General features: G+C 43.1%; 1 protein-coding gene across 6 annotated transcripts in view; it reads left to right on the top strand.

Moving 5' to 3' along the window:
* ADAM22 (ADAM metallopeptidase domain 22) overlaps nt 1-23704 on the top strand; it is a 281199-nt gene extending 257495 nt beyond the window's left edge. For all 6 annotated transcript variants that reach the window (XM_040434533.1, XM_040434530.1, XM_040434531.1 and 3 more), the window contains 3 exons: nt 738-804; nt 20271-20394; nt 21868-23704. In XM_040434533.1, the coding sequence (XP_040290467.1) occupies nt 738-804; nt 20271-20394; nt 21868-21888 (212 nt within the window). In that variant the 3' untranslated portion in view covers nt 21889-23704. The remainder of the gene's footprint in view (nt 1-737; nt 805-20270; nt 20395-21867) is intronic.
* The last annotated feature ends 780 nt before the right edge of the window (nt 23705-24484 follow it).

Below are 24484 nucleotides of genomic sequence, written 5' to 3'. Positions count from 1 at the left end.
TCTGGATCTCCATGCCCAGAGTCCCATATACTGTAGGAAAACCAGGGTATCTTCTCAAAGAGGGAGCTTTATATTCCTCTTCTTTTTAAGACCTATCAATGCATCCTCCGTAGTGTGTGGCCCTATTCTTGGAGTCAAAATTATGTAAACAGTGAGGAAACCCAACAGACCCCTTTATAAATCAGTAGGGTCCATCGGAAACCACGTGGACCCCACATCATCATGGCTTACATTACAAATTGAAGCTGCAAGGCAGAACAGAGCTTATTAGGCTCCTGGTGATTGGGAACACACTTTTCTACAGTCATCCACCCATCGGCTGACTAATGAACAAGCGCACATTTGAAGGCTGATCACATCTTTTATGTTAATGGAAAAAATAATCCAACACATCTCCCCATGTAAATCGACTGACAAAATGCAGACTACTTAGGAGGAGGATTGATCCTAGTCACAATCATTCCTCGCCCGTGTGAAAGGCCCTGTAAATGAACGGGGATCGACTTGTTAGAGCGATGGTTGGAGCTCATCTCGGGCTGAAATCGACCATTGTAAGAGGAGCCTTAGCGTATTTACACATGAGGATAATACGATTGGAGCCCCATAGGGTACAGGCACCTCTGTAAGTGGTCACAGGGTATCTGCAGTAAAAAGCTCTTCCTGTAAATCCTATGTCAATGTGTTTATCTATCAATAGTTATCCCCACATAAAGGTTTGGTATTTTAATATCTTACAGGCAACATAAGCAGCAGCAGAAAAAAGCTAAGAGGAAAGAGATTCAGACCACGATCAAATTCCACTGAGTGAGTACAGCCGGTATTCTTCAAGCCTTGGAGACTGTAAAGGGCTTAAATGAACATCCACCCTTCAACACCTTTTTGTTCATATTTTTATCTAAATTGCTCCAATATGCACTGCTGTTTCATTTCTTCATATATTCTGATAGCAGTTGAAGCTCAGTTCTTCTTGTAGAGAGGTCCAAATCCACTGCCTAGACTTATAGAGTTAAGGCTATGGACGCTTTCTCATCAAGCTGCTTTCACACTTGCGGCAGCAGGGTCCCCCACCGGAACAGCCTGCCGGATCCGTGCTAGCGCGCCGTGCCTCCGGAGGTCTGACAGCAGGACGGCAAACATGCCGCGAGGCGGCCTGACAAAAACTACAGCATGCTTCCGGCGGCATGGTGGGCTAGCGTTAGCACAGATCCGGCAGGCTGTTCCCCCGCCGGAACAGCCTGCCGGGCCCTGCTGCCGCAAGTCTGAAAGTAGCCTGATTGAATTGAATCTATTATGTACTAAAACTCATATTTGAATTGGTTTTAAATGAAAAAAATTCTAAGATTTGTCTTCTGCACTCCTGATTGCCAATGGCCACCACTAGAGGGAGCTTAGGAGTTTACTGTTTATGCACTGAACTCAATAATAAAACAGTACGCAATGAGCTCCCCCAATTGGTGGCAGTAGGATTCCAGAATAGTTTCATTTAACTTTAGGCATAGAATCTAGAGGTTTGTATCATGGGTTCACATCGTGTTTATGCCATCCATTTAACGTATACCAAAAACGTATAAGTTAACGGATGCCTCAAACCGATGCCGTACAGTGGCATGATGGCACCCGTTCACCATAGAATTCCATTGTAAAAAAAATGAAACATATATGTTAGCGTATACGTTTTCTTTACCAGATTCTGCAGGATATTTTTTCAAATGTATACGTATAACAAATGGCAAAACTGTGGTGTGAACCCACCCCCAGATATATTACCGTAGTCAGTTAAGATCTATTGTGAAATGAATAATCACAGAGTGTCGGACATAGAAACTACAAGGTGTTAACATGGACATTTACTTTAAGGCTTGGTTGGGAAACCTGTGACTATCTAGCCATTCCAGACCTACAAATCACATCATGTCTTGCCTGCAACATTAACACTGGAAAAGCAGGTCGATCTCAGGAAAAAAATTTGTTTCATTTCTTTTCATGCATGCCGTTCACTAGAATTCATCAATCACTGATGTTCCTTCCATGCAACGATGAGAGAAGCAAAGTTTATACTCTCTACCATTATTATCTGTAGTGATTAACTCATGTGAGTCTACGCTGAAGAAGGCCGCAATTATGGAAATAATATTAGAGGACCTTTCACCACTCCTGACATGCCTGCCTGTTTTAATAGCTACACACATTCCCCATGTGATAACAATTCTGGAGCATCCATTCTTATGTCTCTATGTTGTGCCATTCCTTTATTATTTCTACTAGAAGTTATGAATGAACAGCTAGCAGTCTGCAGTAAGGGCACAGAGGGGAGGTAACCAGTTGGGGGGTGTACCTGCACAGTCTGACTCTATCCAATCAGTGCTGCCATTGTCAGTCTGTACAGGTACACCCCCCCAACTGGTTACCGCCCCTCTGTACCCTTACTGCAGACTGCTAGCAATTCAGTCATAACTTCCTGTAGAAATAATAAAGGAACGGCACAACATAGAGACATAAGAATAGATGTTCCAAAATTGTTATCAGAGAGGGAATGCAAGTAGCTATTAAAACAGGCATGTCAGGAGTGGTGACGGGTCCTCTTTAATGCTGCACTAAGGATCACTTTAAAGGGGTTGGCCACCTTTTTGGGGTTTTAACAAACCTCTCTCCGCAGCAGACCTGCAAAGGGAAGCACACCTGCTCTCCGCTACGGCGTCCTGGTTCCTTCGCTCCCTGGACTCAGCTGCCTCTCTTGGATCCTCGCTGTCAATATCAGCTTTGATGCCACTGCAGCCAATCATTGACCTGCTCCCCTTTTGTCACTTGACACTTTGACATGACGCAAGGGGAGAAGGTCACCACTGCAGCCAGCACTTGGCTGCAGTGGTGTCAAAGCGGAGGTTGACAATGAGGGGCCAAGCAGAGGCCAAGAACCAGCGGCGGGGAGCAGGCAAGTAGGCTTCCTTTTGCAGGTCTGCCCAAGAGGGGAGGTTTGCTAAGAAACTCCCAAAAAGTGACCAAGCCCTGTAAAGTGAGTCTGTCATCATCAGCAGCTCTAATAGACCGAGCACATTGAGAAATGGGATGAATTAAACAATTGATTTAAAGTTCTGTGCCTCCATTGTGCCATAATAAAACATTTAGTAAATTTGCCGATCAGTATTTCAGTGCACCACAGGCATTTCTGCTAACCTCCATGCAGGAAAGACCCCCTCTTTCAGCCGCGCAGTCACACACAGGGCTCGGCGTTCGATATGTCATCTTGCCTGGGCCTGTCTTTTTGTGTAAGGCACATGCCGATGTATACTCACACGACACTTGGTTTATTAGACCTGCTGTTGATGACAGACTCCCTTTAAAGTGAATGTCCACCCTAGAACACAATTTTTTAAATGTGCCGATTCTTCACCTAATATATCTTTATGGGGGCCAGAGCTCTGATTTTCGAATGCAGAGCTCCAAGTACCTTCCGTAGTGTAAAAACCTACAATTCTGTCAACCTGCAGCTACCACTAGTGGGAGCTCAGGAGCTGACTGCATACTGTTATACATTGAACACAATAATAACACATTATGCACTAAAGCTTCTAAACTCCTCCTAGAGTCGACTACAGTCAGGATACTATCCTTTATATCTACAGCTATAGTATGTAGGGGATTTGGAGCTCTGTGTCATAAAAACTTTACTCTAACAGATATAAAGATATGTTAAAAAATGAATGACATAGTGGGACATTCACTTTAAAGCGCAGGCTCACACTTTATCAGTAGAGGCAATGCAATAAAAGAGCAGGGCTAGGCCAAGAATATCAAATTCCATGTAACTTTGCTGCAGTCTATTGGCAGACAGTCCACTGCACCATAGGCAGAATACAGGTTGCTTTTAGTGGCAGCCTTCATTGCGTTCACAGTTTCTTAGCTTCTTAGTTATCTGATCCCTCCTATTCATTCTTCCCTGTGAAAATGCCGAATGCTGGAAATTTGGATATTTTTAATTAGTTGGGACAGAGTGTTGCCCTTCCATGCTGATAAAATTGTACATGTCAATAGATTACCGTTCTTGATGCTACATAATTTATATATTTTATATAAATATGCTATTCTACTATGTGCATTACTCTGTATGAAGTGTTTCATGAAGTATTGTCTAAATAGGATATAATATATAATTATACTAATCCGAGATCCAGTGTTGAACCTCCGCTCCAAATCCCTTGCATAGACATGGATCTAAATATTAACACTCTGACTGCCACCACTAGAGGGAGCTCAGGAGCTTAATGAATACTGTTAAAGGGGTTGTTGTCCACCTTTCAAATATTGATGACCTATTCTCATGACAGGGCATCTAAATGAATCTTGTGATGGCCGGACATCTGTTTGAAACATAGCAGTGGATGGAGCCAGGAGCAGAAGGCTTCGTCCACTGTGTGATGGCCAAGCTGGTGCACTGCAGCTCATATGAACGGAAGACTATTTGAGGTCCTTGCCATAAGCTTTTTAAGGACCTTCCTCCTACCGCTAACACAATGCTGTGACTGCCAAGACTGGAGGGAGTTTAGGAGCTTAACCACCTACTGTTAATTCTGTGCTCTCAATAATAACACATGCTGCTCCCCCTAGTGGTACCTGCAGGTAGCCAGAATGTTATGTTTTGTGGATTTGGGGTTCTGTATCAGAACAGCGGAGCCCCAAGCACTATAAAAAAATAAAGAAATTAGCACAAAATTTTGCACCTAAAAATGGTGTGCTGTTGATGGACATTTACTGTAAGAACAGATAATGGTGGAACACGAAATAAACAGGGACATGACCAGATACATGTGCTTTAAAGAGCCCATTTTGCTTCTGGTAAATGTTTAAAGAACAGGATCTGTTACTGCTCCTCTGTGAGTTAAATAGTCTAATTCAGTGTTTCTCAAACTTTGCACACCAATTCCCCCTAATAACAAAAAGTTTGAAATGTTTACCCCCAAGGATGAGAACAGTGATAAATGTTAACCAAATAAGACTATTCTCACTCCGCTCATAGGCTATGCTCTAAGCCTCTGACAGCAGTTCCTTCAGATTTGACAGAAAGAACAGCACAGCATGCAGAGCTAATCTTCCTGTCAAAATGACAGTCACCACATTCGGACCCATCGTGGATGACTATTACATTTTAAATTACATTCCGCGCTACCAAACATACAGGAGAATACAGCACCACATACCTCTTACATCCAGTGATGTCTCCTCTTATATACGTGTTCTCTTTCCTCATCTTCTCCATTCGGACGAGACCGCCATGATGCCTTCTTTCAGCCATGTCTCTTCTCTGCAGAGTTTGACACACAGTAGTGTAAACATAATTTCCAAAAAAATAATTGTGGTAAGCTGATACTGTGCCAGGAAACCCCCCAGACAGTAGCAGTGCTCCCAAATATCCCACCAGTAGTAATACTTCTCTCCCAGAGTGCGCTTAGTTGTAATAGTGCCCATATAGTGCCCCCATAATAATAATGTCCCCATTGTGCCCCAGAGGTAATAATGTCCCCATAGTGCCTATACTAGTAATAATGTTCCCCATACTCCCTCAGTAGTAATAAAGCTCACTATAATGCCCCCAGTAGAAGTAAAGCCCACCATAATACCCCCAGTAGTAGTATTGCACCTATAACTAATAATATAAGTACTAATGCCTGCCTGTAGTGGCCCAGTAGTAATAAAGCCAATGGCAGCATTCCCCAGTAGTAAATGTTCCTTCTTATAGTACCTCATTACTACTATAGTCCACCATAGTGCCTTCACAGTGTGTCCTAGTAGCAAATATGCACCCTTATAGTACCCACAGTGGTACTAATGCCTCCTAAAGTGCTACCCAGTAGTAATTACATCCAACATGGTGCCCACAGTAGTAATAAATCCCTCATTGTATGCCCCAGAAGTAATAATGCCCACCTATACTGATCCCAGTATCAATGAAGCCCCATATACTGTAGTGTCTCCAGTTGTATTAATGCCATAGTGTCCCCCAATAGTAATAAAGTCCCCATAATGTAATAAAAAATGCCCACTTATAGCGGCACTTGTAATACTAATGTCCCCATAGTGCCCCCCTGTGGAGGAGAGCTCATTTGGATACCCAGGAGCATTGCCTGGAAGGCTGCCGACACCCGCTGGGTAGCCACAAGGAGGAAGGATTCCCAGGTGCTTCTTATCTATAAATGTGTACAGAGCCCAGCTCCTCAATCTTTCCTGCTGAGGCCTCACCAAGGGTCATGACCAGTAGCAATTTTTTTTTATTATTATCTTAATTTATCCTAAACTTTATATCTTGAGAGGAACATTAAAATAAACTAAAAAGGAGTCAATTATGTCACAGTCTTTGCAGCATTTAATCTGCTCCCCAGCTGCCACCAACCAATAGGTGGCCCCTCCCAGTTAAAAAAAAATCACTGGTGTAGATTGGACGTATTCACATGTATCTGGGTCGAGCGTGTTTTCACAGTGCATGGAGATGCAGCAGTGTGCTCTATACTCTCAGGAGCCATGTAAGGGTGAGCAGGACCACCCTGGTTCAGATTATGGCTAATGGACATACTGGACAGTAATAGAGAATGATTCGCCTCGTAGTAAAGAGCGTCTTCCGGTTTCAGACCTTGACTGTGTATTTTATGGTCGTCTTTAGTTACATGATGAATTTGTGGCAGTCAGAGGCTTGTCTAGCAATACTGACCAGTGGGGCTGTCAGCAGCTGAGTAGGGTCGACTAGTTGAGGCCAGTCCTTTTCATAGATTGGGGATGTTAATATATTGTATATCCATTGCCAGAATCGCTCCCTTTACAAGTAGGTGGCAGCAGTAGGGAAACTTCATTCCTTACCACTGCCCATCAGCAGAATACATGCACCCTCCACTGATACAGCACCTGTATTCTGTTGGCAGTCATCATGGCTCCCACTAATACTGTATATTAAGGTATTGCCGACAGTACAACTACTTAATATATTTATTAGCTATATACACTTATATACTGTAACCTACCTGATTTCCAATCACAAATGGTCCACCTTACATACTCTTGATTTAACTAAATATTAGGTCGGGTTTACACATTCCAGCTGCTGCATTTATCCGAGGCCCAAGAGCCATGTTTTTCTTATCCAAGGGTTATTCCCATCTGGACATTTATGGCATATCCTCTGTCCCCACTTGGACCCTGCCTCGTGCCAAATAAGCCCGCTCAGCTATATTCAGAACACCCATAGAAGTGAATCAAGAGAGCTGCACACCCTCTCCATTCACAGCGGCGCAACACGGGTCCTATTTACATAAATGTGTCCTTCTTGGTGCTGCCGCTAAACTGTGCTGCTGGAGCCGGTCTCTGCACAGAATCAGTCTCCTTCTCCGTCTGGCAGCTTACAACATTTCAGGTACATCTATCATAAAGTGCGAAGTTTTGGGAGTACAATCGACTTTATTAACTTCACACTTTATAATGGATGCACAATCTTAAATGAAACGGCATGTATTTTTCATTTAATCCATGCGATGTTGTAAACTGGCAGAGGGGGAGATGATACATTCCTTTTGTGTTTTAATAAAAACTATTTTTTATTTTCATCTTTTACATTTTCAAAATAACAAAAAAGGAAAAGGGCCCTAAGCAAAACTTTGGGCACCCTGCATGGTTAGTACCTAGTAGAACCCCCTTTGGCAAGTGTCACAGCTTGTAAATGCCTTTTGTAGCCAGCCAAGAGTCTTTCGGATCTTGTTTGAGGGATTTTCATCCATTCTTCCTTGTAGGCGTCTTCCAGTTCTGTGAGACTCCTAGATTATCTTGCATGCTCTGCTCTTTTGAGGTCTATCCATAGATTTTCAGTGATGTTCAGATCAGGGGACTGTGAGGACCATCGTAAAAGTCACGGGCTAAAGAAGATATATATGTGTTTGCGTACCTACATGATAAAACCTTTCACGTGTGCCTTTTGTGATAGCTTATTGTGGATTCCAAGGTGTGTTTAGGGTCATTATCCCATTTGTAGAAGCCATTCACTTTTCAACTTCAGCTTTATTACAGTTGGTGTTATGTTTGCTTCCAGAATTTTCAGAATTTTTAATTTTTTTTGAACAATAGTTTGCTGGAATTTAATTGAATCCATTCTTCCCTCTACCTGTGATATGTTTCCCTTGCCATCAGCTGCAACCCCCCCCCCCAAAGCATGATTGATCCACCCCATGCATAACGGTTGGAGAGGTGTTCTTTTCTTGAGATTCTGTGCCTTTTTTTCTCCAAACATGTACCACAACTCCTGAGTCTGCTAAATCTTCTCAAAGGTCTTTTGCAGTCAAGCGGGGGTTCTGATTTGCCTTTCTAGTAGTCCTACGAGCAGTTGCCTCTCAAATTTTTCTTGGTCTTCAAGATCTTCTCTTGATCTTTTCTGTTCCTGTTCACTGCCATTTCTTAATTACACTTTGAACTGAGGAAATGACAACCTGAAAACGCTTTGATCTTTTCTGTTCCTGTTCACTGCCATTTCTTAATTACACTTTGAACTGAGGAAATGACAACCTGAAAACGCTTTGCTTATAGCCTTCTCTTGCTTTGTAGGCATCAACCATTTTCATTTTCACAGTGTTAGGCAGCTGCTTAGACGAGCCTATGGCTGCTGTTTTGGGGATAAGGTTAGGGGAGTCTGGGTATTTATAAAGCTTTGAAATTTGCATCACCTGCCCTTTCGTAACGATGAATGTGAACAAGCCTTAAAAGAGGTTTCAGAGATTTTAATACTTATGACCTATCCAGATCGTGGGGTCTGACACCAGAAACCCCTGCTGATCAGCTGTTTAAGAAGGCACCAGCGCTTCTTTGAGCACGCGGCCTTCTCCCAGATTACCAAGCACAGTGCCGTAAATTGTATAGGGGCTGTGCTTGGTATTGCAGCTCAGCCCCATTCTATGGGGCTGAGCTGCACCTAGGTCATCACTGGCCTAAGAAAAGCTGAGAGAAGGCCTTGGCACTACTGCCAGCACCACTGCTTTCTCAAACAGCTAATCGCTCGGGGTCCCGGTGTCGGAGCCCGACTTATTAGATACTGATGACCTTTCCAGTATTAAAATCTCTGAAAACCCCTTTAACCCTAATAGGCTATTTAAGGTCTGAGACCTCGGTCAAAGTTAGCGAAGTGCTCAAATCTCCTTTCAAGGTGCTCCTTTCCTTTTTTCACTCTAAAATTGTATAAAACCAAAATAATACACAGATATTGCTTAAAGGGACACTGTCACCTGGATTTTACTTACTGAGCTAATAACATCACCACATTAGTCTCCACGATTTACCCAGCACCGCCCCACTGCTAATTTATTCACTGCTCAGCGCCAACGTAATGTTTGTGGAGTGACCGTTTGTGTAGCTGGCGCATTCACAATGAGTTCTGTGAAGCCGATGCCTCCTGGCCTTCTGATGCCTCCTCAGTAAGTAAAATCCAGGTTGCAGTGTCTCTTTAAAATGTTGCAAAGTGTTTTTCATCTTTAAAGGCTATGTATACCTTTGGGGGCAATTTTTTTTATTGCATTTTACTTATTTGGGGCTAAAAATCATTTTTTCAAATGGTCTTTATTTAAAAAATATTGAGCCGTTCTGTCACAAAGCGTTAACTGTTTTTCTAGCTGTGGGCATCTTACTTTCACTTTGTGCCAGTCATCTAATAACTCTTATCTCTAAATTACTAAGAGGTCATAAACGCTTTTTTAAGTCACATTCTTATCAGTTATATAAGGATTGAGATGAGCATTTATAAGGTCAGAGATAAGGAGGCTGTCAGCTCCCTGTTTGACGGAGCAGAGAGAAAATTCAGACCTTGCTACTAGAGCATCTCAGCTCTGTACAGAGAAAAGAACTCATTTTTTTTTTTATAAAGACCAATTTAAAAAAAAATATTTTAAGCTCACAATCAGTACAATGCACTTATAAGAAAATGCCCCAAAGGAGTATCTAGCCTTTAACTTCTTATCTTTTGGAGATCATTTCATCTTTAACTTGCTGAACTGTTTACACTAACACTAATTTTGACCAGGGGTGCCCAGACTTTTGCATGCCACTGTAGAAGCAAAAAGAAACAACAAAAAAGTATACTTTATGCTAGAAACTCTGAAAATTAGTTTAAAATGACTACTATCAGCATTGGCGGACTTTTTGATCTGAAAATGATGAATGAGGTATCCCCTTTAATGTGTACTCACTTGTATGTATCTTATTTCTTACAATTTAGTATTTATTCTGTACGAATTCTATATACTCTGTGTAGTACAGGACGTATACAGCTTATGTGCATTGTATTACCCAGGCGGCAGTGACTCTTCTTATCTCTGATTTCTCCTTGCACGCTGATCTGCCTATAGTCATTGCTTGCTTACCTCTCTCCTCCCTTTTGTTCCCATTCTCACTCTTCTTTCTGTGCTCATGTTGTATTTTCAGACTGTATTTTCTGCTTTCTCTGTTCTCCTTTTCCTCCTATCACTTTCTGCAGGTATTTTAACCCCTGGTACAAAAGACAACATTATGTAGCTATATGGGTAGAAGATGTGAATAAAAACAGAGAAGGACCGTATATTAGGTATTACGGAACGGAACGCTTTATTACGTTCAGAGCGGTGTTGCGGTATATATCGCCATGGTGGAGCTTGGCATATATACATACCTGCATACAGTATACATGTACGGTTGTACTGCACATGTATGCATTTGTTTGTGTATGTATATATCTAGTAGTGTGAGTGTATATACCTTATTGTCTTAAAGGAGAAAACAATCCCCTTAAATGAAAAATGTACCGGTATGTTGATCAGGGAGCAGTGGGTGTTTATTAAAGGATATGTCCGTCCAAACACATACTGAATAATAATTGGGTTGTATGGGATTATAAGAACATGGCTGCACCACATTGGTCCATAGGTTGTGTGTGTGGTATTGCTAGTCAGCCCTTTCCAAATGAATAAAACTGAGCTGAAGTACCGGACACCACCTAGGGTGGCGCTGTTCCTGGAATACAGCAGCCATGTTCTTGTAATGTTCTATAACCCATTTAACTCGACTAATAAGTAAAGCAAGAATCTCAAGTCAAGCTGGGACAAAGAGATGCCCCTGACCAATGGCCCAATTTTATACCAAGTTGAGATTTTTTCCCCCCATAAAACGTAGTTCTAAAAAATATAAGCCACAAATTTATTTTTCAAAGTAGTTTTCAGGTGTAACAAAAACAAATTTTTAAATACCCTGTTAGTGGAGTTTAAGTCAGTGGGGAAGAGTTCCTCATTGAGTGCAGCTACGAGGAGCATCTCTACCTTTGGAGGACCCGACATTGCAATACTTCTTTTTTCCTGCGTTGTTGCTGCAGGGTCATTAGACTAAATCTGATAACTGGGGTCCCAGCATTGGGACCCTCTATGAGCAGGTTATTGGTCCCAGGCTTTGTGACATAAATAGATTGTCCATAATTGAGAACCCCTTTTTTAGATTAGAATGTTAATTTCCATTTTTGTTTCCAACTGATAGAATCCGAATTTCCGTCCACATCAATGTCCCTGACGTTTCACTTTAATGGGTTTGGTTTGGCCCATCTGAAACTATGCTAGCATAATGATAGGATATGGTACCTCTGGGACCTGCTCCTATCTAGAGAACAGGCCTGTGAAGTGATAGAGAGCACACAGCGCATGCTCTGTGTGCTCTCCATACATCACTATGGGAGTTAAAAAAAATAGCTGAGCCAGCATGCTTGGAAGTCCAATATCGGGGAGTAGCGAGTGCACCTCGCAAGCGTTGCCAGCTCTCCATTCACCGCTACGGGGCTGCCAGAAATAGCCGAGCCAGCACTATTTTCAGAACGCACATAGCAGTGAATGGAGGGAGGCGACGCATGCACTGCATGCTACTATTCAGTTTGAGGGGTCCTGTTTTGGGAATAGGAGTGAGTCGCAGAACTATATTGCATTGGTAACATATCTTAGCAATCAGGGGCGGATTGGCCATAGACCCTACAGGGAAATTTCCCAGTGGGCCGATGGCCAGGGGGCCACACAAGCCCTCTTGATGGCCGCAAGACCAGGTACATAATGATCTGATGCTCAACTGCCACAGGTGCCCTCCTGAACTCAACTGTGATACAGTTGAATAATGTGGTTGGGGCGGCAGTATTTTGTGCTGCCCAGTGGTATTTGGTTCTGCCGGGGTGGTATTCTGTGCTGCACTATGGTATTGCAGGCACCGCCTACTTCTGTTGTCCCTGCCTACTTGTTTTGTCCTGTCTTCTTTCAATTTGGACCCAACTACAACATGGGGCCACTTTTAGGTTTTTTCCAGGGCCACTTTAAGTTCCCAATCGTCCCCTGCTAGCAATATGTCATCAATTTCCCAGATGGGAACACTCCTTTAATAGCAGCAGCTGGGCTGTGGATATTGATGTGGTAGGAGGTCTAGGTCTACACAGAATTCCTATTACAATGATCAATTGTTAGGAACTGAGGTTGTCATAGGGACGTTAAATCAGATGGGAAAAATGCAAGCATTTCCTAAAATGGTCTTATAATTGTAGCATGACCAACAGGACATAGAAACATATCCTGAGAGGAAGCCTAATAGGCGATTTCAGAAACCCCCGTCCTCTATATATTATCCAGTACCTCTGGGGATGGGTGTAATATGACTAAGTTTTTGGATGGACATCACCTTTAATGTACTTTTGGACATGCAATAAGTACATGGTGGACAACCATTTACGGTATATCCCTGGTGCCAGCCTACTTTGGGATTAGCCAGCACAATGCTCCTCATATGTGACTGGCAAGTCAAGTGGTCAGTGGTACATCAGACAAGGCAGAAATAACCACCACTACACATAGCCAGTAACCAAAAATAAATAATGTAAACCATACGTCCACGTCACACATAGATTTTCTTCTCGTTTGGGGATGTATTTTTCTTTCAGTAGATGACAATTCATTTGGCTATGGAACCATGGGTGGAATTTATCAAACACAGTCAGGAGGAAAACTTGGAGGAGTTGCCCAAGACTAATGATCAGATTCCAGCTCTGACTTTGTAATTACAAAGCAGCGTCCTGATTGGCTGCTTTCGGCAAATCCTCCGCTCCTCCTTGATATGAGAAATTCCCCCCATACGTTTTTCTTGCTTTTTTTTTTTGTGGTTTTGGCTTTGTTTTATAGATATAGTGCTCTTATATATGTTGTGTCCCTGAAGCTATTGATAAAGGGTGTAGTGCATGCCACCCCGTCACCATTAATAGCGCTCAGAAGTCGATTATTATCCATGATGCCGTAGACATCACACATTAATAGCATGTTCTTCTTGGAGAAACCATCATCCAGCTCGCTGCAATGTCTACTTCACTGGTTCAGAAGCATGGCATGAGATATGGTACTGAGTAGGACATCTGTAAATCTTTACGCATTGGTTGTTTCCAACCTGAACATCTTCTTCCCCTGGTGTGAAACTACATCTCCCAGGAAGCTTCAAAGGTTGGAGACCACTGCTCTATGTGGTTGTAGAAGTAATTGGAAATTCTCCCTTGTTCTCAAATGCTCATATTATATGCAGTCTATTAGTACCATAGGTCAGCCTCAGGATGTTCTTGGGGTGTTGGTTGAACAACCAGTTGTCTAAACTGCCTGTCTGTGACCTGGCAGACTTTTCTTCAAAGGTTATGGCCATCTTGGAATCTGTGAAAGACAATATCTACTTGTTTGATAAATCCATGAGGGGGGACAGGATGATAGAGTGGTAAGACCAGGTTCACGTCACTGTTTCGTTTTCCGTTCTTCTGATCCATCATAAGAACAGAAAAAAAAAAGTGGATCCTTTATTTCGAGCATTTTCCGTTATGCTCATTTTGCATCTGTTTTAACCATTTCCTTCTTAGATCCATTATTTTAGACGGAAGATAAAGTTCTTCGAGGAGGACTTTTTCTACCGTCCAAAATAACGGATCTCAGATGCAAACGGCTGAAAGGGCTGCCAAATGAGCATAACAGATGCTCAAAATAAAGGATATTTTTTTTATTGTTTTTATGTTTTCTGTTCTTCTGACGGATCAGAAGAACGGAAAACGAAACAGTGATGTGAACCTACCCTAATATGCCTTTGCCACGTGTGTATAGTACCACAGTAAAGAGAATCTGTCGGCCCTCCTGACATGTGTGTCTTAAGAAATGCACGTGTTCCCCATTAAGAATAACTATTCTGGAACACTTTTTCTTAGAAATCTACAGACCCTCTGCTATTCCTCCTGGTAAGGTATAATTAAATTGACAACTGGGTGTTACCATTCTCTCTGTCAATGGAGTGTGTCTGTACAAATTCTGACACTGTCCAATCAGTACTGATAGTGTCAGACTATGTAGGGACATACCCTATGGACACCCTTGTAAGGCTTCGTTCACATCACCGTTCAGCCTTTCCGTTCTCCTGCTCCGTTTAGGACTTAGAAGGCACATAACTGAGCCGAACGAAGCCTGAGGACCCCATAGACTATAATGGGGTCTGTTATGTTTCCGCTCAGAAGATGATTTTGGAGCGGAGACAAAAGTTGTGCGCGCAGGACTTTTGTCTCCGCTTCAAAATCATCTTCTGAGCGGAAACATAACGGACCCCATTATAGTCTATGGGGTCATAAGGACACCGTTTGGCTCAGTTATGTGCCTTCTCCGTCCTTTCCTCAACGGAGCAGGAGAACGGAAAGGCTGAACGGTGATGTGAACAAAGCCTAATGCACAGTTGCCAACTTATTCATACATTTCCAGGAGGAATAGCAGAGAAATGGGACAATGCAAAGATACTCTAAAACTTCTATTACATGGTGTATACAGATGTGTACTAAAATAGGTCCTTTTCAAAGCTGCAAAGTGCAAAGCTGCATTGGGAAAGTCATTGCCATTTCACTTTTCTCGACCGGCATTATTAATCAGATTTTTATAAAACAAAATACATTGAAGTGATAGCTTACAGCGGGTTCGCATTTGCGTTATGGAATTCCGTTATAGATTCCATGAGAGTTATAATGGAATATAACGGAATTTTAGGTCAGAATGCAAAGCGGAAGACTTTAAGAGGCATTCCAGTTTGCTCTGTCCTAATACATGTCTACAGGGACATATAACCAGGGGCGAATTGGCCATAGAACGTACAGGGAAATTTCCCGGTGGGCCAATGCCCTGGGGGCCACCTGGGCCCTCCTCATGGCCGGCCAGTGGAAATATTTGGGGATGTATTTTGTGCTGCTGACAGTATTTTATGATGCACTGTGGTATTTGGACTCGACAAAACAGGGCCACGTTTAGTATTTTTTCCAGGGCCACTTTTAGTTCCCAGTCCGCCCCTGCACATAACAGTTCCGTTTGGTTCCGTTTTACATGACTGAAAAAATAGTCCTGTCGACTAGCCTCTTAAAGGCTTCCGTTTTGCATTGCGTCCTAAAATTCAGTTTATATTCCATTATAACTCTGTTATAACGAAATTCCATAACGCAAATGCGAACCCGCCCTTAGAGTGTTCCTGCCACTACAAAAACAATCAAAATCCCTTTATTGCAGGCAGAAATGTTGTGTGTAACCTGCATATATGGGTTCTTTTCCCTTCTCTCTCGTAGCAAATCCTCTAAATGTCCTCTCTCCTTGCTTGCTGAGTGGACAGGCTCTTCCTGGTGTGATTTCAGACCATTCTGTGTGCTCTGGGCCAATCCGATCCCTCCCCTGGGGTGCAGCAAAGTGGTGCACCTATCATGGTGCTTTATTGAAAGCTGCATCTCCCTATCTCCTATATATTGCTTTACACTAGATGGATTTTTGGGTGACTGAGGAGGTTTCTGAACATTTACAAAGAGCCTGCAGGCAGGAAGAGGGGGACTGCTGGCTGCTAAAAGGTGAGAATAATACCCCTGATTTCCCTTGGTACGCTATAAAGTATGGTGTAACCCCAGGCGAAATCTTTTAGCTTCCTTTTCACCCAGTAGAAGACTACAGACCGTCTGTAGTTGGGATCCTTTTCATAGACTGTACATTGCCCAGGTTAATGCTGCTCAATTTATGTAGGACCTGGAGAATATTCTGCTCCACTTCTGGAGGTTAAAGGGTTGTTTTTAGTGGCAGAGAGCAGGGAGCTGTGTGAAATTAAGAAAATTACCATTTCTGTGTCCCACTGCTCCCACACCATCTTTCCAATCCTCACTGGGCCCGCTACTTATCATTCAGTGACTGCTGCAGCCAATCACTGACCACAGCAGTATTAATGGCATGTGACCATTGAGGCCTGGGATTGGCTGCAGCAGTTACGTTAATGATGAGTGGCATGTGACCGCACTGGCCCAGCAGGGAAGGTCGGTAGGACATTGGAAAGGTGAGTGTGTGTTTTTTCTTTATTTTTTGATACAGTACCTTGTTCTTTACCACTTTCTAAAAAAAATCTCAGACAACCCCTCTGAATTGTATATTTTTTTTAAAGAGACATTCTTTAAAGGGGTTGTCTACTTTTGGTACATTGATGACCTATCTTCAGAATTGACAGGGGCCCGACTGAAGCCCCCACCCGCAGAACAGCTGTTTGTATGCACGCTGTGTTCTCTTCTTTGTTAAAGAGGTTGTCTGGGCTTTTAATATTGATGGCCTCTCCTCAGGATAGGTCATTAGTATCAGATTGGCGGGGGTCCGACACATGGCACCCCCGCCCATCAGCTGTATGAGGAGACGTGCCGTCTCCCTTCTGTCTTCCCGGATAGGTCATCGATAGAAAAAGCCAGGACAACCCTTTTAACTGCTCGCCGTCGACATTGCAGCAGCTATCAGTGTAATTACAGCTCCACAGTCCCATTGACTTTAATGGGACAGCTCCGTACTGCTCAAGTGAATAGGAAGGATGGTCCCATTGAAGGGAATGGGGACGGCAGAGCTATAATTACATCTGCTCGCCACTGCAATGTCGGCTATAGTGCGGTCGTTCGGCTGGACATAATAGGAGTATATTTTCCTGCATTTTTGCTGCAATCTGCAATGCAGGTATGAACCTAGCTTAAGTTGTGCACCTGTATGAGCCAACACGATTGGATTGTACACAGGAATGTTTCCATTCACTGAAAGCAGGCAGAGAACCTGCAAATGATGATAAATTGAAACATGTAATACATCAGAAAGTATATTTTTTATATATATATATATATATATATATATATATATATATATTAAATTGATGCGGTTTGTTCATTGATGCGGATCACTAAGGCTGACCTCACACTTTTACATTTATGTTTTGTTCTTTGGGTGTAAAAGAGGCAAAGAAATGTAACACAGCCCAAAACGAGCCTGCATCAAGACCTAAAGATCAATCACAATGGTGTAGCTTCAATCTCCTGGGCCCCAATGCAAAATCTGCTACAACCCCTCCTCCCACCTATCATGTGCCATTTATAACACTGGTGTTATCTTTGGGCTCCTCAGGCATTAGGGCCCCTTTAGAACTACTACCTCTACCCCCCCCAATGCATTGAAAAATGGCCTTCACAGAAAATCTGGCCTAGATACAGGGTGGTCTTTTGGGGAGGTATCACTTTACATTATGCCTATGGACAGGTCATGGCTCTTCAGTGGCATTTGTCGCCGGGTTGGGAGTAGGTATGTAAATCATGCCCTCGAAGGTGGCTCAAAAAATCATTTTGAGAACTTCTGTTCTAGGGATGGTGAAGAAGGCCAGTCTATAGAGGTGATTAAAGTGAATTGAAAATCCAGTCTGGTCTAGACTAGGGGTGGTCTTCTCAAATAAATGAAGGTTATTCTGAAATGACGATCATAGTTCCAAGAAACGAAGAAGAATTTTTTTAAAAACGTTCACCAGAACAACATATTTTTTACTCAACTGATGCTATCATGATGGAGACCTCTTGGTTATTGTCCACATCTTTAGACCATGTGAGACGTGTTACAAGCTGAAGGAGGCGGCTTTTTGTTTAGCAATTTTTGTAATGTTCTTGCAGATAAAACCAGGTGGTCAATGATGATGGCACATGAGGGACCGGCAGATGTGGAGGACACTACTGCATTTTTTTCATGGATCTTGATTTGCCCCAGTGCCCTCATAATAGAGATAACAGCCACTAGTAGTTACCCGCATTTCCTCCACATCCATTGCTGCTTCCTTCATGACCATGCTGTTGTACTGCTGTGCCCTGCCCTGTGCTAGATTATATATTAAAGGGGTTATCCCATGATTAATGTAATTAAATGAAAATCAGACATCATATAGTAGATGACAATCTCTTTCTAACAAAGCTAGGACCAGCCCTGTACCTCACATGGATCCAGAGATCTCCACATTTATTGCTCCAATTGTTCTGCTAGGTTTCAGGCTAGTAGCTCAGGTGGAGTGCCCTTCCTCAGCCGGTGTGTCCTTTCTCGTGAAGCTCTCTCCTTGTAACTGCCACAGCTTCTACCGGAAGGTATGGCTGGTGACAGTTGAAAATTTTAATTTGAGCACGTGCGACCACCTCAATGAGGTGGGCGGAGAAATAAGGAAAAGAACAAACAGCAGGTGGCGCTATACATATACATTTTATTCAATAACTCTGCGGCAATACTAAGTGTTTAACTACATGCAATTACAGTAGTATTCAGATCCAGGTTCTGGTTTGAAAAATATTTTTCGTACGGATGACCCCTTAAAACCGACTATTTGAAACTTATAGCCATACTTCCCTTCGCATTTTTTCATAGGAATGGACCTGAAAGTGGGTGACGATTTTTATGTTTTGCGGGTGAAGATCAGAGTGGAGCTTAACATGTCCAGAAATGGGGACTGAAATATTGTGATGTACACTTGCCGTATTTGTAGCAAAAGGCGGGTGACATGGGCACTGTGGAATCAGTTTCCTCACTTCTGGCCTAGAGTGGTTTTCTTCACCAGTACCACACTTTTTACCATAGACATAGTCATGTTCACAGGCATCTGGTTGACAAATAAACTAGAATCCAGAGAACGACAACATAATTACCAACATTTCAGGTGGTTAACACTTTTACCAGAAGACATCCTGTTTAATAGGGCATCTGTCAGCAGTTTTGTACCTATGACACTGGCTGACCTGTTACATGTGCACTTGGCAGCTGAAGACAACTGTGTTGGTCCCATGTTCATATGTGCCCGCATTGCTGAGAAAAATTATGTTTTAATGTATGCAAATGAGCCTCTAGGATCAACGGGGGTGTTGCCGTTACACCAAGACGCTCTGCTCTCTGTGCAACTGCTGCGCCCTCTGCACTTTGATTGACAGGGACAGGCAGTGTAAACGTCATCACACCTGGTCCTGACAATTTAAAGTGCAGAGGATGCGGCAGTTGCAGAGAGAGCAGAGCCTCTAGGTCTAACGGCAACGCCCCTGTTGCTCCTAGAGGCTCATTTGCATATATTAAAACATAATTTTTCTCAGCAATGCGGACACATATGAACCCGGGACCAACACAGATGCCTTCAGCTGACAAGCACACGCGTAACAGGTCAGCCGGTTCCATAGGTACAAATCTACTGACAGATGCCCTTTAATAATCAAATCATAGGCCTATTGTATTGCCTGAGCCAAGATAAGCAGCTTTCACACTGACGATTGCAGACAATTGGCATAAAGCAGAGTGAGTGGTCAAGCTTACCTAGGATACAGACGATCTCTGCTTACAGACTCCTTTGATTCTGATGTCATTCCTACCGCTCATGCTGTACAAGAACGGCCAGCCTCTGTATTCTCACCAGCAGATATCACTGACTATCAGATATTTTTCCCTGCATTTTATCTTGACTCTGAGGTCGGAAGCGACATTGCAGAAGGTCCTCATATTACTGTTCTGCATGGTCTAACATCTGCCCCTGCCCCATCCATGATACCACCAGAAAAACATCATACGCAGGAGGAATGGTGCACAGGAAAAAAAGATATCGTAACCATTAACAGCCAATCAGAGGCTTACAGTACTTTTTAGATTTGTCATAAAATCTAACGACATCATCATTTCCTGTACATTTCTGAGAGATTATGGGATTTTTCACGTTCAGATGACTCCATTATACTGCTCGGTGTACGAATTAAGTATTAAATCCAATGGAAAAGAAGCTAAAAACAAGAAAATGGGGCCAGAAAATGAATAGAACAAAAGTAGCATGGAGGAAATAGAAGTCATCTGAAGGGTGGAATCCTTATAAATGTCGCCCCGTAACGTTCTCCTGTAACGTCACTGCTTATTCTGTGCTTCCTCTAACAGAACACTGTCACCTGCCAAGTCTCCATCCTCATCTACAGGATCCATTGCTTCTAGCCGAAAATACCCGTACCCGTTGCCCCCGCTTCCCGATGAGGAGAAGAAGCCAAGCAGACAGAGCGCACGGGTAGGCAACTACAATATACTCCGGCCACGTATTATTCTAGCTCAGCTCCATTCTCTTGAAGCACCTCAGCCCCTTCATTCAGCTTATTGTCGGTGCTGCCAGAAGTCAGATCCTCACCCAACCTAAGAACAGGCCATCAGTATTACAGTCCTGGAGAAGCTATGGATTGCTTTAAAGGCTATGTACACCTTAGGTGGCAATTTATTTTATTATTGCATTCCACTCGTTTTGCGCTAAAAATCTTTATTTCATTTAGTCTTTATTTAAAATGTTGAACCCTTGTCTCTATACAGCCTTGAGATTCTCTAGTAGCAGGCTCTGAATTTTCTCTCCTCTCTGTCAGACAGGGAGCTGACGGCTCCTTATCTCTGACCTTATAAACACTTAGTATAATTCAGTTCTTATCGTACTGATAAGGATGTTGCTTAAATAAGTGTTTGACCTTTTAGTAATTTAGAGATAAGGTTTATTAGATGACCAAAATGAAAATGAAAGTAGGATTTACACAGCTAGACAGTTTACTTTTTGTGGCAAAACAGCTCAATATTTTTAATAAAGCCCAAAATGAGTAAAGTGCAATCATAAAAAAAAATGCACTTGAAGATGTACATAGCCTTTAAAAAAGAACACGTCTATTTACTAAAACAAGCATGACAGGAGAGGTGACAGGTCCCCTTCAAGTACACTTTACACACACTCTATGGAGGATAGCTATTAGCATCCTTTCTGTGCAGTAATGCCTGAAGGCTACCTACCATCCTGAAGAAGTCATGCTGGATTTACACTGCCAGATGTAGCAGGCAGTTATCGGGACTGTTCCTTCCACATACTTGTCTGCTCGTCAGTGGAGTTGAAGAGCTGCATTTCCATGCATCAATTGCCTTCACTGTATGGGGATGAAGAATCGCCACTGCCGTCACTTGTCCCCATACAGGCTCATTATTTTGGAAGAACAGATCGCTGTTCACAAAGCACAATCTGCTGCTCAGAAACGACTATGTAATGTCCTGCACGAAACATAATTTCACCTGGTTAACTAGCGTTTTTCTGGTTTATCAGGTGATCGGCGGCACATTTACACAGGCCGATTATCGGGAAGGAGCGTTCATACTCACGTTGGTTCCCAGTAATTGGGCCGTGAATTGCGCGGTGTAAACCCACCTTTTAATGTTTGTCTAGGCCGGGGTCAGCAACCTTTGGCACTCCAGCTGTTGTGCAACTACAATTCCCAGCATGCTCCATTCATTTCTATAAGAGTTCTGAGAAGAGAAGAGCACGTATGCATGTTGGGAGTTGTAGTTTCACACCAACTGGAGTGCCGGAGGTTGCCTACCCCTGGTCTAGGCTGTATCGTTAAATGGGTAGATGTGATGTACTGCCATGACTGGTGGGGTGGAGGAGTCTGATCGCCATAGCTCCTCTATTAGTCATAGCCGTCGGTGACTTTTGACTTTTGATCTTTTTTTTTTACAGCTGTGGGAAACGTCCATCTAGATGAAGAAAGTTTCTTCGTAGTGGATTGTAAAGGGTTAACACAGTACCTGCACTCCATTCATCAACCAATACTGAAGGACCATTCTTGTTTACAGAGACTTTTGCCTTTATGAAGAGGCTCTCGCTACCAATTATACTTTCCCATTCCCGAGGATTGAAGAAAGACTGAATCTTAATTACGTCAATGGGGGTGGAGGTGGTTTATGCATGATTGATATCATTTTTTGATGCCAGGTATAAATTCTCGTATTTGCAGAACAGAGGTCTAAATTGATTAGCGCATTAACCATCCATTGTTCACCACCAGAGTCTACGAAAACCATTGTTAGTTTCCATGCACGACGCCCCTAGTGGTCACTTCTGTTCAATGCATGCACATATAAAACTTGCCACTTGCTATAGATACATTGTTCTGTAAGCATGGAACCATAGAGGATAATCAAGCTTTTTTTTTTTTTTTTTTTTTTTAAGCCAAAATTTTGCCTAAATTACATTTATAGTCACACATTTTGTACATATGTACATTTTAAATTGTAAAAAAAAAAATATATATTAGGTATAGTGCATTATTTTGAGAAACGCTTCACTGAGACGTGAGCACACTGTTAGTTTTACACGAGGACAGTAACACAATGCAACAAATAGAGCACTGATATTGTAGACAGGACGTGGCAACTAGTGCATCTCCAACTGCGGTGGGACCTGTGGTCTTCAGAAAGTCCAGGCCCGTGATATAATCAATGACCACAGCAGATGGAGAGCCGCTGATTGCCTGCCTGTAGACACAGAAGGACGATGTAGATAAAATAGAGATTTCGTATGTAAGCGAGAGCAATGGCATCGAAAACACGAACATTTGTGCCATATATATTTTGGGAGGAAATCCTAAATTCAGAGATTATATGTCTAATTCTGCAGGATGTTTTTAGCAGGTTATGATGGGAATGTATGACCTTCTATGATGGTTGTTCTTTGGCATGACAAGATACCTCCAGTAACTGACGATATCATACACGTCACTCCGTTTTATAAAGCAGAACACGTTGTGGACTCTCGGATTAATTTACTGTAAAAATCATCACATACATAAACTGAGTGTCCGGTTCTGGCCCTCCAGGTAACAAGACCCTCCGGAAGGCCATGACGTGGATATCCCTACTATAACCAGTGCTGTGCCTTTCTGATGCATCGATGGAAACTTGCAGAAGCTCATCATAGATACAGCTTATTTAATAATATGGTGCTTCAGAAATAGTGTGGACGTCACAGTACGGGCAAAGATTAGAGGGGTCCTAGACTATAAAGAAGAGGTGCCCGGAAACTGGGGCAGGCGGAAACTCTCATATAAAGCTTGCCTTAGATCAGCCTACATATCCACTTTCGAAAATCAATTCATGGGGCAATCCTACTACAAGCAGGGGTGCACCACCAATGAGGCCAGGTGAGGCGATCGCCTCAGGCGGCAAGAGGGGGGCAGCAGAAGGGCCATGGGCAATGAGCGCTTTCATTGTGGCAAAGGGGTTAGGTTACAAAATTGGCATGGGGGTGGCACAGTTTACATTTTTGCCTCAGGCGGCAGAAAGGCTAGGTGCATCCCTGACTACAAGCCATAGTGAAAGCCTTGATTAAAAAGTCCCAAGTCTCCAACAACAGACAAACCCACTGTAGTCGGATCCTGAAGTCACACACGCTTTCATCTGTACATTACTAAATTATCAAAGGGGTTATCCGACCCCTGAAATGCCCTCAATATACCCGGGCCCCTCACACAATGTACATACCTTGCTCCCCGCTGCATCTCCCTTTCACGTGGATGAAAACATTCGGCGTCAGGAGGGGAGGTAGCAAATGGCAGGAAGTGACAGGGACGAGCCTCCCTAGTATTGTGGGTGTCGTTAGGGAGGCTAGTCTCAGTCACCACCTGCCATTGGTTGCCGCCCCAACGCCAGATGTTTTCATCCGCGTGAATGGGAGATGCAGCAGCGGCCTTCAGATGTGACGCGGGTGTCGGAGAGCGAGGCAAGTACATTGTGAGTGAGGGGCCCAGGCATATGGGGGGGGGGGCATTTCAGGAATCGGATAACCCCTTTAAGGATAGCAGGTTGTAGAGAAAGTAGGATTCAAACTACACAGGGGGTGTAGTCCGTTACAATGGAGACACAGAGATCTGCATAGGAGCTGGAGATGCAAAATCGTAGGACATTTAAATTCTAGACAATTTGCAAAGTTGGTTCATCCTTTGAGCTGTACAACATCTGGAGAACCAGAGGTTGGAGACTTTCAGTAGTGTAGGATTCCCTTTAGTGTCCATTCACACGTCCGTGGTGTATTGCAGATCCGCAATACACCCGGCCGGCACCCCCATAGAAATGCCTGTTCTTGTCTTCAATTGCGGACAAGAATAGGACATGTTCTATTTTTTCCGGAGCTGCAGACCGGAAGATCGGGCCGCGCTCCGGAAATGCGGATGAGGAGAGCACATAGTGTGATCTCCGCATCCATCCCTGCCCCATTGAGAATGAATGGGTCTGCACCAGTTTCTGATATTGCGGACCCATTTGCGGACGTGTGAATGGACCCTTAGGCTACGTGCACA

The sequence above is a fragment of the Bufo bufo genome, chromosome 5 (genome assembly GCF_905171765.1).
Source record: "Bufo bufo chromosome 5, aBufBuf1.1, whole genome shotgun sequence".
NCBI lineage: Eukaryota > Metazoa > Chordata > Amphibia > Anura > Bufonidae > Bufo > Bufo bufo.
This window is presented reverse-complemented; position numbering and strand designations above follow the sequence as displayed.